Source organism: Phalacrocorax aristotelis, chromosome 4 (genome assembly GCF_949628215.1).
Source record: "Phalacrocorax aristotelis chromosome 4, bGulAri2.1, whole genome shotgun sequence".
NCBI lineage: Eukaryota > Metazoa > Chordata > Aves > Suliformes > Phalacrocoracidae > Phalacrocorax > Phalacrocorax aristotelis.
Window position 1 is genome coordinate 47,241,204 of NC_134279.1, and position 14,487 is coordinate 47,255,690.

Here is a 14,487-nt window from a genome sequence, read left to right on the forward strand (position 1 = left end):
AATTTTCGCAAGTGGGAATGTCACATTTTTGTGAAGAAATAGCATCAGTATACGGGGGGGGTACTCCACCATTTGTCACATGGTAAAAATCTGTTCTTAATTTTCAGTCAATGGTTCTTCTGCTTCATAGCCAACGGCAGTATATCTTTGAATATGATTTGTTGGATCGGCTTTCTGCTGTCACCATGCCCAGTGTTGCTCGTCATACCATGCAGACTATCCGCTCCATTGGCTATTTCCGGAATATATACAACCCCCCGGAAAGTAATGCTTCTGTTATAATGGACTACAATGAAGAAGGGCAGCTCCTTCAAACTGCTTTCCTGGGGACAAGCCGAAGAGTATTATTCAAGTACAGACGGCAGACCAAGCTCTCAGAAATTTTATATGATAGTACAAGAGTTAGTTTTACTTATGATGAGACAGCAGGAGTGCTGAAAACAGTAAACCTCCAAAGTGATGGTTTTATCTGCACCATTAGATACAGGCAAATTGGCCCATTGATTGACAGACAGATTTTCCGCTTTAGCGAAGACGGAATGGTAAATGCCCGATTTGACTACAGCTACGACAATAGCTTCCGAGTGACTAGCATGCAGGGTGTCATCAATGAAACCCCATTGCCTATTGATCTCTACCAGTTTGATGATATCTCTGGCAAAGTTGAACAATTTGGAAAATTTGGAGTTATATATTATGATATTAACCAGATCATTTCGACAGCTGTAATGACCTACACAAAACACTTTGATGCACACGGCCGCATCAAGGAAATTCAATATGAAATATTTCGGTCATTAATGTATTGGATTACAATTCAGTATGATAACATGGGACGAGTGACAAAAAGAGAAATTAAGATCGGGCCGTTTGCCAACACCACGAAATATGCTTACGAATATGATGTAGATGGCCAGCTCCAGACAGTTTATCTGAATGAAAAAATAATGTGGCGATACAACTATGACCTGAATGGCAACCTCCACTTGCTCAACCCCAGTAGCAGTGCCCGTTTGACACCACTTCGCTATGACCTGAGGGACAGAATAACTCGACTAGGTGATGTTCAGTACCGATTAGATGAAGATGGATTTCTGCGCCAGAGGGGTACTGAAATCTTTGAATACAGTTCAAAGGGCCTTCTTACTCGAGTTTATAGCAAAGGCAGCGGGTGGACAGTGATTTACCGTTATGATGGACTTGGACGACGAGTTTCCAGTAAAACTAGCCTTGGACAGCATCTCCAGTTTTTTTACGCAGACCTTACTTACCCAACCAGGATAACTCATGTATACAACCATTCAAGTTCTGAGATCACATCTCTTTACTATGATCTACAAGGACACCTTTTTGCCATGGAAATTAGCAGTGGAGATGAGTTTTACATTGCATCAGACAATACGGGGACACCACTGGCTGTTTTCAGTAGCAATGGTCTCATGCTTAAACAAATTCAATACACTGCTTACGGAGAGATCTATTTCGACTCTAACCTTGACTTCCAGCTGGTAATAGGATTCCACGGAGGCTTATACGACCCACTGACCAAGCTAGTCCACTTCGGAGAAAGAGATTATGACATCCTGGCAGGCCGCTGGACAACACCTGATATCGAAATCTGGAAGAGAATTGGGAAGGATCCAGCTCCTTTTAATTTGTACATGTTTAGAAATAACAACCCAGCCAGTAAAATACACGATGTGAAGGATTATATCACAGGTAAAAGAAGGGTACTTAATTGCAAGACTGTCTCCCACTTCCTCAAAAATTTACATTTCTGTGGTCTCATGACCTGGAACCTGATTATCTGTGTTATATGCTGAGGATATTGTCTGGGGAAGGTTAGTAAAGAAACTCTCAGGGAAGATAATTGTTCAGGAAAGTACTTGGCATTCAGAACCAGATCAACAAGTGATTTTAACTCGGGGGTGCTGGACCTACGGACATCCAATTTACACTGGAATTCACAATTTTGGTGAAGTATGTCCTATTTGGAAAAGTTCTTTATGAGGAAGCATTAAGCACTTAGCAATGACAATAATTATAACAAACACACTTATCAGGAATAGGGAGATAGCAAATGGGAGGTCTTGAAAATATCTCATCTAGCTTAAGACATTGATTTAGGTACCTGCGTAAGACATTAAGATCCAGAGGCCATTATTAGCTTTTGGGTTTAGGTAGCTAAACCTAAACCTCGTGCCCTACAGTGTCCTTATGGAACTGTATTATTGGACTGTTGACCCAAAAAGATAATTCAGAGCATCTCAGTATACAGAGGGGTTGGGTTTTGCAAAGTACATTTTGGAGTACCAGTGGAAACTGACTCTTCCTCTCCCACTGACTGAAGATACCTCAGGTAGAGATCTCAGTGGAAAGGAAAGAGGAGACCTAGGTTCTCCTTCCAATACTGTTACACATTATCCAGTGCTCTTATAATGAAAAAATAGAGTCCTTGAGCCAGTACAAGATTAAGAATGCCTCAAGACCGTTCATGAGAATCTCCTTACATGTGCATTAGAGTCAGGCTTCTTCATGGCCCTGGGCTACTGAGCAGTAAAAAGCGCATATTGATGGACCAGAAAGACCAAAGACAAGAGGGAGTGAGACTGTAAGGTAGCAAGGGGTCTTTCTGTGAACAATTTAAGTCATTAACATGGCAGCAAATATTAACTGGAAGTTGGCTGATATTTTCCAGGGTAGGTTTTTGCAAGGCTACTAATGTAATTTGGCTAAGAAAGACAAGTCCAATAAGCTCCAGGGCCAGCACAAAGTAATGAGTACACAGCCAGGGGCACGGCAGGAGTAGGATATAGAAAAAGGAGCATGAATTTTTCTTCCGGCAACAAAGAGCTGCTAACATGCCACTTCTTGTATAACTGAATTCTTAGGGAACCTACATGCTTTTGGGGGGGTCTAGAGTTGGTGATGTGTAGTGTTTTCCATTATTCTACATACAAAAAAATCTGATTGCACATCACCACAAGTTTCTGAAAAATGCATTGCTCAGATACATTTGAATTTTTATATTTGAATAGATGTAAATAATTGAAATATTTTACACAGTGCCAGACTACAGGAGGGGCTCAGCCCCACTTACTTACGAGTTGTGAAACTACCACTCAGAAAAACATCCTGGGAATCAAGTGGGTTTGCATTAATTTAACAAACAGCAGCTATTAACAGGGTCGCTAACAGGCTGCCTGGGAGCAAGGATAATAACAGACCTTTAAATCCATCCTCTTTTAGCAGCATGTGCTGTAGGGGATGCAGTTGCAATCAGATTCTATGTGGCAGTGAAGATGATGCACTTTGTTCAAAAATGGCCCTCAAAATACAGTTTTAGTTATTTTCTTAACATCTTTGATGTATGGAATACATAGACACGCTGCTCATGTAAGGTTATTACAATGAGTAATTTGGCTGACTGGTAGTTTTAGATGCAGAGCCTCATGAGGCACATCATTTATCTGGAAAGGTTAGATATTATTTTAAGGTAAATATTATTTTATTCTTTTCACATTTGGAAAAATCTGATTCCGTGTTCCATTTATTTGGGGTTTTCTTAAATGAAGACTACTAGACTTGGTAAGGAGCACTCTGCCAACTTCTGCTGAGCTTAGTATTTGTGAAAGATAGGGTAGAAAGACAGAAGCAAGGTAGAGCGCCCATTCTTGCCCAGGAGTTGTGAACTAATTAATTGTTGGCATCCCTAATTTATTTATTTTTAACAGAACATAAAATGTATCATAAATAATGTTATCTAATGCTAACTTAGTATTCTGTCTGCTTACTGATGCAACTGTAATATATTTCATTAGCTTTTAATTTCATCAGTCCGACTTCATCTCGAAGATGGTGAGATTTCTCTTGAATCAATATAAAATATCTGCCAAATCATGTAAAAGGTAATTGACTGCATAGGTGTTATTTCAGGAGTAGTTGGGAGACAGTACAATAACACATACGTAATAAAAGGGCAGGATGTTCTCTGCAGTACTTTTTCTTTCTTGCTTTGTTTTAAACTATTGATGATGAAGGTGCGACATAGACGCTGTGCAGCCTGACCACGAAATCCCAATTAGTTTAGGTTATATTAGAAGGAAATCTCACTGTAGTTGTGCTCCTACAGTTGTTCTGGAAGTCACCAAGGCCTTCAGAATTGCTGAAACCTGCCATGCCTTTCAAATTAGCATAGTGCAATTCTTACACAGAACAGAAGTCTTCTTGTAAGTTTATAACTTCAAGTTTATGGCACAGGCTTGCTGTTCCAGGTGTAGTACAAAATTCATCCATATCAAAACGAAGACTGTTGAGTAATTTTCATGTTACAGAAGGAAATCAACTATGCCAAAAACTATTCCATGTAAAAATGTATGATTGCAAAACATAGAACAATTCTAATACTTTTTTTTTAATCATTCTCTTTCAGATGTTAACAGCTGGCTGGTGACATTCGGCTTCCATCTGCACAACGCCATTCCTGGTTTCCCTGTTCCGAAATTTGATTTAACAGAACCTTCTTATGAACTCGTCAAGAGCCAGCAATGGGAGGACATACCAGTAAGAAACAAAACCAAACATATAAATGGGACAAGACAGAATGCTCCCTTCTATTCAGGTCTTATTTAGGCATGGATAATCCTGACAGGGTTACTTGCTAAGTTAAATCTGAACAGTGCTTTTCAAACCTCTAATTTTTATCTAGCTTCAAAAGAATTTGAGAAATCATAGATGGTGGGTTTTCTGACAGATTTGCTAATTTAGGTACCATTTTAAATAAGCTTTTGTTTGCTTTCAGCAATAATAACGCAGAAAGACAACAATCAATGAGAAGGAGTTTGAGACCCTTTAAAGATGTCTAAGTTTCATAGTAGAAACTACAGAGATTAGATTTGTACTTAACACTCTGCCTGAAGGCAGAAACTGAACACTGTAGTAAAAATTAGACTGTGAAATAAACAGAAGAACAGGTGATATAAATTATGCATACCAGGCACCACTACAATTTTACTTCTCTTTAATATTAACCATGTTTTATATGTAAAGATAAAATATTGAAAATGAAATTACCTGAGGTAAAACCCATTACATTACATAAAACCAAAATTCCATGTGCTTATGAAGTTCTTTGGGAGGAAAAAAATGAACTTCAGTCCTGAAAACCTGCTACAGTTTTAAATTGTGGAAGAAATAAATGTGAAGTTAAAATCTAAATCTGCTATTTAAGAAAATTATATTTACAAATCAAACTTAGTCAACAATTGAAGACCTATGCCCTTGAAAAATCCTACAATTCTCAGTTAAGAAGGAAGTGTTAAGAGACAGTAAAATAGGTAATCCCTTAGTGAGCAGTCAAAACCAGATCTCTTTTTACAAGAATTGTGATAGAGAACTTTACGAGATTAAAAGAGGATGTGATCTTGAAGAACCGTATAACTTAATTTAGACAAAAAATCATTAGAAGGGTGGCCCAGGAGAGGGGAGCATATGCAAGCTAATTTTGCATGCATGAAGAGAGACCCACTGTATATATATATTTTTTAATAGCCAGGGATTGCGTAATGGGGGAAGACCTTAGAGCACAGCATGAGATTAGTGTTTCCCATGAACAGCAGAAGCAGTGAAGGAGGAGCATTGCAAGTACTCCAGGCAAGGTTGTTGTATCAGGAGCTAAGAGACCTGTCATACGGCATGGCTGTGAAGAACTATCAGAGGTTGTTAATTTAGATCTCAGAGGCTCAAGAATGCAATTATCCACTAACACCAGCAAAGGTGCACCAGGAAAAGAACCAGTCTTTTGGTCAAAGGTGGTCAAAGAGATGAGAGCAGACAGCTAGTTGTCATAAATCTTCACGAAAGAGCTCAGCAACGTGAGGAGTGCCAGGGGCATGTGACATGACAGAGAGAAGTGGGAGGAACACAAAGATTCAAAATTCTCAGGCAGGAAGAGGCTGTGACTATGATATTCACTGGTGAACAAGTAGCCGGAAGTAAACACACAAACCACTTAGTATTTTGAAACATTCTGGAGTGAGTGAGCTTTACTGAGCTCTGAGGTTTTGCTTCAGTGCTCTGAGGATACATGTTAAAAATAAACAAACTTTGTCATTATGAAGTTGCTGTAGCATTTTGCTGCTCTCTCTGATGGGCATGCTGTCTAGAATATATTTTGTGCTCAATAGCTTTCATGTAGGATTTACAACAGCTGAAATCCATACTTGTTAGCAAGTGCAGACAGGAATCTGCCACATTCAAGAGGAGTTGAGAGTCCCAGTCAATTCGTAATTCCCTTGGGAACTGTCCCCTCCAGAAAGCCGTCCTCATGGCAGAGCAGAGAAGCCTTTGCAAACCTTTTGCCAGGCTTTGATTAGCAGCAAGGCTGAATTAAGGTTGGAGAATTCTGTTAATGACTCTTGCTTGGTCTCCCATCCAGAAATTCGGGAAAACTAAACAGGCGTTTGCCTCGTTTGTCAGCAATGAATCAAGTGGGTTAAACAGTATTTTACTGAAGGGAGAAGGGGTCAATTGGAAGATAAACTGGATCATCTACAGAAGCTAAGTGCTCCTTTTCAAAAGTGCAGCCAAAGCTATTTAAGTCTTTCTCTCTGTTTCCTGCTGATACAACTGCTAGGGCAGCTGTCTGTTCCCCACCCCCATCAATACTAGCTCATTCACAGCTTGTAGCTGCTAAGACCCAGGGTTAGACAGATAAGATGTGCCTATTCTGCGCAGTTGTCAGGTCTTACCCCATCCACAGTTGACCCCATGTTAGCTGCCCCACTTCCTACCTGCGCTAGCTAACCATTCCTGCTAGCTGCTCCCGCCCTTCTAGCTGTTCTGGCTAACCACGGCAGTTATGCTGTCAGGTCCCGTTCCCCAGCTATGCTCTTTCTTCACCAAGAGTCCATCAGGCATACTGGGCCACACATAGCTCTTCACAGTTAAGCCAACTTTTTAAACAGGTTCTCCTATCGTAGCTTTTCCATCTTGTGCTTTTGCGCCTCACAATTGCCCCTCTTATTTTCTCCCCTTTATAGCACGTCTACCTTTTCACTGAGAGCGCCCCAGGTACGGTAAAACATGAACAACCAAGTAGGCATATTTTAGACCTGCCCATTTGTTCTTTTCATTCCTTGCCCCTTCTCTTTGCTAGCTGTCAACAAAGCACTCTGCTGTATTCAGGACTGCCCCCCTCTGAGATTCTGGGGAGAGAAGCTGTTTGTCTCTTTTGGGCAGCATGCTGATACTTGGAGGGAAATGGAAGCTCACACAACTGAATTGGCTGCAGCTTTTTCACACACCCCTTTTTATCAGTTTCTGCAATTATTTGCAAGGCCTCAGTCCCCAAGATTCCACCCCTTTGCTCTGTACCATTTGCTTCCTTCTCTTTCAATGTCAAGACTGTCATTACAGTTTGATTTCCTCCCCCCCTTCCTTAGCAGCTTGAGGGGTTACCAGAGCCTCCCTGCAGTTTGGTCTCAGACTGCAGCCTCCTGACTCAGCATAAAGGAAGGCTTGTTCCTGTTCTAAAGTGCACAGCTTCGTGACCTGTAAAAATGTCCTCAATTTGGATGGAGCCATGGTAGAGAGGAATCATAGTTAAACAAGCTCAGAGGATGAGATGACAGTGCAGTAAGATAGCGCTTACCCCATATTAAGTATTAGCGTTGCAAAGGTCTGTCCTGTGCAGCCCAGTAAGTAGCCTCTGAAGTTAAATCTTACTTTTGTGCAGGTTCTCAGGGAGACAAAGAGAAAAAAGAACTGAACATTATCAAACAAAATAGTCTTGTAACTCAGCAGAACAAGCAGTATGTAGATTTAATTAACTCCTTGGCACTGTCAGTTGTGGCATATCCTGTTGTCGTCCATGGGCAGCACACCAAGAAAGCCTGGCTGTTTGGCATCTAGAAGGCTACAGATGGCTGGTAAAACTTCTGTCTGTTCTTGTTTACAGCCAATTTCTGGAGTGCAACAACAAGTGGCGAGACAAGCAAAGGCTTTCCTTTCCCTGGGAAAGATGGCAGAGGTGCAGGTCAGCAGACGGAAATCCAGTGGAGAGAAGTCATGGCTGTGGTTTGCTACTGTGAAGTCTCTGATTGGGAAAGGAGTGATGCTTGCTGTCAATCAAGGCAAAGTGCAAACAAACGTGCTCAACATTGCGAATGAGGACTGCATAAAAGTGGCAGCGGTTCTGAACAATGCCTACTACCTAGAAAACTTGCATTTCACCGTTGAGGGAAAGGACACACACTATTTTATCAAGACCACCTCCCCCGAGAGTGACCTTGGGACGCTTAGGCTGACAAGTGGGCGGAAGGCCCTGGAGAACGGCATCAACGTCACTGTTTCCCAGTCCACCACTGTGGTAAATGGCAGGACTCGCAGGTTTGCTGATGTGGAAATGCAATATGGTGCTTTAGCACTTCATGTCCGCTACGGCATGACACTTGATGAGGAAAAGGCCCGAATACTGGAGCAAGCCAGGCAAAGAGCTCTTTCCAGTGCCTGGGCCAGAGAACAACAGAGAGTAAGAGATGGAGAGGAAGGCGCCAGGTTGTGGACAGAAGGAGAAAAGAGGCAGTTGCTAAGTGCTGGAAAGGTACAAGGATACGATGGGTACTATGTACTCTCTGTGGAGCAATATCCAGAATTAGCAGACAGCGCTAACAACATACAGTTCCTCAGACAAAGTGAGATAGGAAAGAGGTAACACACTGGCTTAGCTCAGGCTGCCAAAGAGACTGTGTACCAGTGTCTTCTAAAAAGGAGACCAAACTGTTTTGCTGCATTACTACTTGAGCCTAAGCTTACATCTTTGCTCAGATTTTTTCTGTAGCACAATCAGAACAGACTCTGTAACGAAGAGCGCCTTCCAGAAGAATGATACTGCTAATGACAAAACTTTTTTTTTCTCAATGACCTTAAAGGTGATCTGCTTTAAAGAATATGTTTACATATGCATATCGCTGCACTCAAGTTGGACTGAAAAGTATTAAAAGAAGAAAAACGAAAAGAAAAAGGCCTACAAATTTTGCAACAGGCTGGCTGTTCCTTTGAGGCACTGTATTTAATTACGATACAGACCCATACAGTGTTTCCAAATATTACTGAATTGTTGACCTTTGCTTACAAGAAGTAGTCTCTCTCTTTCTCTGTCTCTCTCTCTCTCTGTCTTTCTCTCTCTCTCTTTCTCACTGCATAGGATGTGGTATGTATCTGTTAATTTTAAAACGTGGGGCAAAAATTACTGTTTATAGACAACCCAACTGCTTTAAACTGTGCTGCTTTCTAAAAGGACATTGGCACAAGTGACTTATGCTACCATGGGAATTTAATAATGGATTTTACAATGCTGACATGGTTTGCCTTGGGGGGGAAATGGCAAGTAAAATCCTTGTTGCAGATAAGCAAAGGAAACCCTGATTTTTTTGTAAATTATGTGAGACAAGTTGTTTATGGATTTTTATATGAATTACAATTTACTGTACATCAAATATTAGTCTCAGAGGAGTTAATTTATGTAAAGTGTTTAAAAAAGTTTATACTTAAAAAATAAAATGATAAAAACATGTGCTGTGTGTGATTTTTTTAAAGAAAAAGGAATTGCACCTTTTATGTTATAGCTGTACAGTATAAAGGATTATATTGTAGAGATATAACAGTGATGACTAATGTCCAAAAGTGTTAATATTTTTGTATTAGGTCTAAAGCTGTGCATCTATCACTCTGCTGATAGGATGGGACACTCCGAAGTGGCTGCCTGAATCAGACCGCAGCTCCTTCCCCTCCCGTACCTCTCCTGTCACCCAGGCCAGTGCCACTTCATCAGTCATTCTTAGAAGGCACAGTAACCAAATCAGTCTCGTTTATTATGATGGAAGACTTTAATAGGTTGGGTTTTCCTTGTCTTTTTCCAGCCCTAACGTAATAAATGGACATTTATTCATACCAGGTGGGGTTTCTGTTGTTTTTTTAGAAGCTTTGTTTCACAATGGAGAGAATAGTGTCTCAGGTGCTTGGCAATTGTATGTAGAAGAAGAAGAAGAAATGATGTAGTTTCATCCAGTTATGTCAACTTTGTCTTCTGTATAGTACAGCTCTTTTAGATGTTGTAACTCCGGATAGAAGAAGCGTACCTCTGACCTGATGCTACAGAATTGCTCTTTAGGCAGGCAGGCTCTTCAGTAGGTTCATCTCCTGGCCTTCAGCTGGCAGATCAAATCCCATTACTGTGAACGCTGAACCTGGGGATGGTGATGAAGGTCCAGATGTAGTGCCTAGTCTGCATCTCCACACTACTGCATAGATTTGGCATGCTCTGCTCCAAGGCCCAGTATATTTGCTGCAGGACAGAACCGAAGTGTGCAGCTGGTTCCTTACAGGAAGCCTGTGGTGGCATCTATGGCATCTGTTCTGCATCTTGGCTGAAACCATTCTTAGAGCTTTACTCTCATGAGCACTAAATTCAGCCACAAAAATAAATATTTTTAAGATGAGAAAAAATTGGGGTTTTTTGATGTTCATTGAAATATACACAGTATTTCTATCCATGTATTATAATGACGAAACATAGTAAGTGAACGTGTCTTAACTATGAATGGTTCAAGTGGATGTAATAAAAATAGTTTTCTAACTGCTTTGTATTCTGAGAGTCTATGGTATTACATACTCTAAATTGCACATTAGGATTGTTTGATAAACAGATTTGACTTTCTCCCAGCCAAGTCGCTACCGAATCTACAGTATCAGTGCTATTACTGTATGTATGTATTTGGTAGAGCATACAGAACTAATTACACATATAATGAATGCTAATCATCTATTAGAATGAAAGCACAGATTAGTTGTTAGTATTTTTACCCTTGAAGTCTTGAGGGCCCTAAATTTAGAGAGGATATGTCAGACCCCAGAGGCGTGTCATTGATCTACGTATTCTTTTTAAAGATGTAAAATGCTAGGTGTTTGCAGTTCTGTTGGGTGGCTCTTCCACAGCACTGTATTTAGCATGCTGTAAGTGCTCTCTGTTGAAATAGGCTCATATTCTAAATTATGTCAAATGTTTCTGTTCTGTTTGAATATGAAAAGCTTGTATAACATGTCAACAATGAAATATATCTTCTACTTGACGCATACCAGTTCCTTCTCCTTTGTTCTGGCACCAATAAACAACAAATTATAGTATCTGTTGGTGATCATTTTAGATGAAGTCAAATCAAGCCAATTAGTGGTCTTGTTAGTAGGTATAATGAGCCTATTTCTTGCTAAAAAAGACTTGTGATCTGGACATGCTCCTGCAGGAAATAGTGACCTTGGGGAATATATAAACAAAAGATCTTTTTAAAGAAAAAAAATCTGTATAAATAAAAGCAGCATATTACAAAAAAAAAAAAAGGAGATTCTAAATATTTTAGGCAATGCCAGTCAAAATGCTATCCTGATATTTTGAGATGTATATTTCGTCTGATTTGTATTGTTCTTTTAATTTGCCTTCTTAACTTTATATGTGTCCTGAATTTTCCACAAATTGATAACTATAGATTGCATCTAGGCTTTCCAATAAAAGCCAACCCAATGTGTGTGTGTGTGTGTGTGTTTATATCGGGTTTTTTAAATCTGTCAGATATTGCATCTGTGCTACTGCTTTTCTCATTGTATCGGAAGAAGCAAACTGATCTACTTGCACTGGTATTGATTCATTTGCGTCACAGTTGGCAGTGTCTTTCTTGACTCTGTCCAATGGCCTTGTCTGCTAACTCAGCAAAGTGAATTACTCCATGGGATCTCTCAGGTGGCCTACTTTAGAGACAACATTAAATATATGTCACAAAGCCAAATCTTTCATAGATAAGGAAAAGCCAAAGAACAAAAACATCTCTTAGAACCATTTCCTCCCATGTCCTCCTGAGTAAGAATATGACAAAGAAGTATTTGATTATAAATGATTAGGTTGGCACTGGTAGTTACATATATACACAGAAAAGATCCTTCAGTCTCCGTTTAGACCCACTTTGCAGAAACTGCTGACTTCAGCACTGCTATATGTCAAGAGGCTGCTTTGATTTTAGTTGGAACAGGCAGGCTTCACCACACTTACTTTGTAGTGACAACCTTGAGCTGATAACATGTTGATCCAGCACGAATCAGGTCACACTGCTTAGCTAACTGTAGCCTAATTTTGTTATTAAAAAAAAAAATAAAGTCGTGCCAGTAAGAGATCTTTGTATGTTCACACTTGGTAGGTGAGAGATTTGCATTTGACGAAGAAAAATGCCCATTACCACTGCCACTCTTCAGAGGCACTTTTAAAGTGATGGCTGAAAGACTAAAAGAAAAAACGCTGCATAAAATAACAGTTTAAAATTATTGTCTATGAGAGAATAGGCTGCATTCACAGAGAATCTGAGACGATAAAAGGTTTGAACTTTGTTTTCAGAAAAAAAAAACAAACAACCCAAATCTTCTAAAAGTGTTAATACCTTGGTTTACTGCTAACTCGAGAATGGCAAGCCACAGCTATAGATATGGCCAGCTTGAGAAAAGAGGAAGAGACTAGTGTGTAATTCTTTGGGGATGGGAAATGCAAAGCAAAGACTCTCATTAGACACAGCTTCTAAGCAGCTTATTAGAAGCTGCTTATTTGACACTTATTAGAAGCTGCTAGGGTTAAAAATAAGCCAAAGCAGAGAGCATCACACAGCATAAACTGAACAGCACAGGCACAGTGAAATCATAGCCCTAACTGCAAAGCCACATCCAAATCGACCAGACCGATCAGCTTCTTGTCTACAGCCAATTAGTGGTAAGGACCAAATATGCAAAGCTTATAAAATCAAATTGATCTCTGACTGCACTCACAAGTTGCTGGGGCTCAGTGAGCTTAAAAAAAAAAAAAAAAAGCCAAAATGAAAACCAGTTAATTGATGGGTAAGTGCCAATTTTTCCCCCTGGGAAGAAAGGAACACATGGTCTCTAGCTGTTATGCTGATGGACAGAGCTTAAGACTTCAATTTTTCCTCTGAAGTTTTTAGCTTTTGTGGCAGAGTAACTGTATGAGCAAATTTAACTGTGTGAGTGCCTAGGCTAGACCTATAAAAACGTCAAAGCACGCTAATACTAGATAAAGCCCCACTCCTTCCCCTCAGCCCATTTTTCAACAGGAGTAACATAAATAAGGATGCCAGGCTTAATTAAGTGCACCACCAAAATCTGAAAAAGAATACAGCTTGTCTGTTCAGCCCTCCCAGAAACATGAGTATTTGTTGCAGATCACTAAAAATGTCTTAGGCCTTTTAGGGTGAAAAGATGGTGGAAAGGTTTGTTTCTCATGCCACCTCCAAATCACAAGACATCATACAGACTATTGCAGCTGGGACGGTGAGGGTGACAGGAACAAGAACATGCTGTCTGACACCGGGGCACAGCCTGCCCCACTTTGGTAAGGGGATGTGCTAGGGATGGCAGGGGAGGGAGAAGGAAGGGAGGTGGGCTGTCATTAGGTGGTCTAAAATACAATAATGAGAGTGAAGCCATACCATATTGCACAAATACTAGCATGAGGATTACTGCACTGTTCGTTATACACAGGCCTTAAAAAAAAAAAAAAAAGAATTAGAAAAAAAATACCCTGGCCTGATTTCTAACATCACAAATGCATGCAGTTCTGAGCTATGCAAGGATGACATAAAATGCATCCCTAAATAAATATGCTAAGCATTGTTGCTGCTTCTAAACAAGGCAAGCTAAACAGTAACACCATCTTTCTTTAAGGACATAAGTACATAAGAGTCTTAGGTGCAATTTGGAAGGCGAAGAACAAGCAAAATAACATGGCAGCTCAGAGTGTCATGATTTCACAGAACCTAGTCTATTGTGTTTAGTAATTCTGCAGGTAGACTCTCTTACTGTTAATTACTATAACGTCCTAGGTAAATTGAGTAATCCTTTTAATTTACTAAGTTAAAATTCTGTCATTGAGGAATATAAATTTCTAGAGACGTGCATTTTTTTCCCCTACTATAAACTAAGTCAAAGCTCACAGTAACGTAATTATGCAGCTTCGAGTTAATGGTTCTCACAAACCTGTCTTAATAAAGCCTTTTGGGATTCAGGAGGAAAAGGAGGAAATACAGAAACTAAGAACAGGGCTGGAAGGTGACAACATGTTTCAACTGGCTCTAGTTACTCAATCACACTTAAGCTGTCTGAGACAGCAGGGAGAGTGCCATGCATTACAGAGGCACACGGGAAATTGTTATCCCAATGCAATGAAGTATTTCTACATTCCAAGTCCAGGAATCATTTCAAAACTGAAATTACAGGAATGGCTATCTAATGAACCAATTAACCTTACATCAATCAAAAAAACCCGACAGTATAGGGAAAGCTAATGGAGGCATCAGTTAAGAATGCAAAGCTGAGAGTAACTATAGGCTTGCAACAGTGTAGAGAAGTACATCCAGTGTTTGCTGACAAGAACTAATAGGG

The 14,487-nt window shown here is 40.0% G+C and overlaps 1 protein-coding gene across 13 annotated transcripts in view; it reads left to right on the top strand.

The window, feature by feature from the left end:
- TENM3 (teneurin transmembrane protein 3) overlaps positions 1 to 11,579 on the top strand; it is a 416,806-nt gene extending 405,227 nt beyond the window's left edge. For 11 of the 13 annotated variants that reach the window (XM_075091186.1, XM_075091189.1, XM_075091190.1 and 8 more), the window contains 3 exons: positions 108 to 1,719; positions 4,433 to 4,563; positions 7,958 to 11,579. In XM_075091186.1, coding sequence (XP_074947287.1) covers positions 108 to 1,719; positions 4,433 to 4,563; positions 7,958 to 8,713 — 2,499 coding nt within the window. In that variant the 3' untranslated portion in view covers positions 8,714 to 11,579. The remainder of the gene's footprint in view (positions 1 to 107; positions 1,720 to 4,432; positions 4,564 to 7,957) is intronic. The other 2 variants (XM_075091200.1, XM_075091198.1) reach the window with 1 other exon arrangement.
- Positions 11,580 to 14,487: the final 2,908 nt, after the last annotated feature.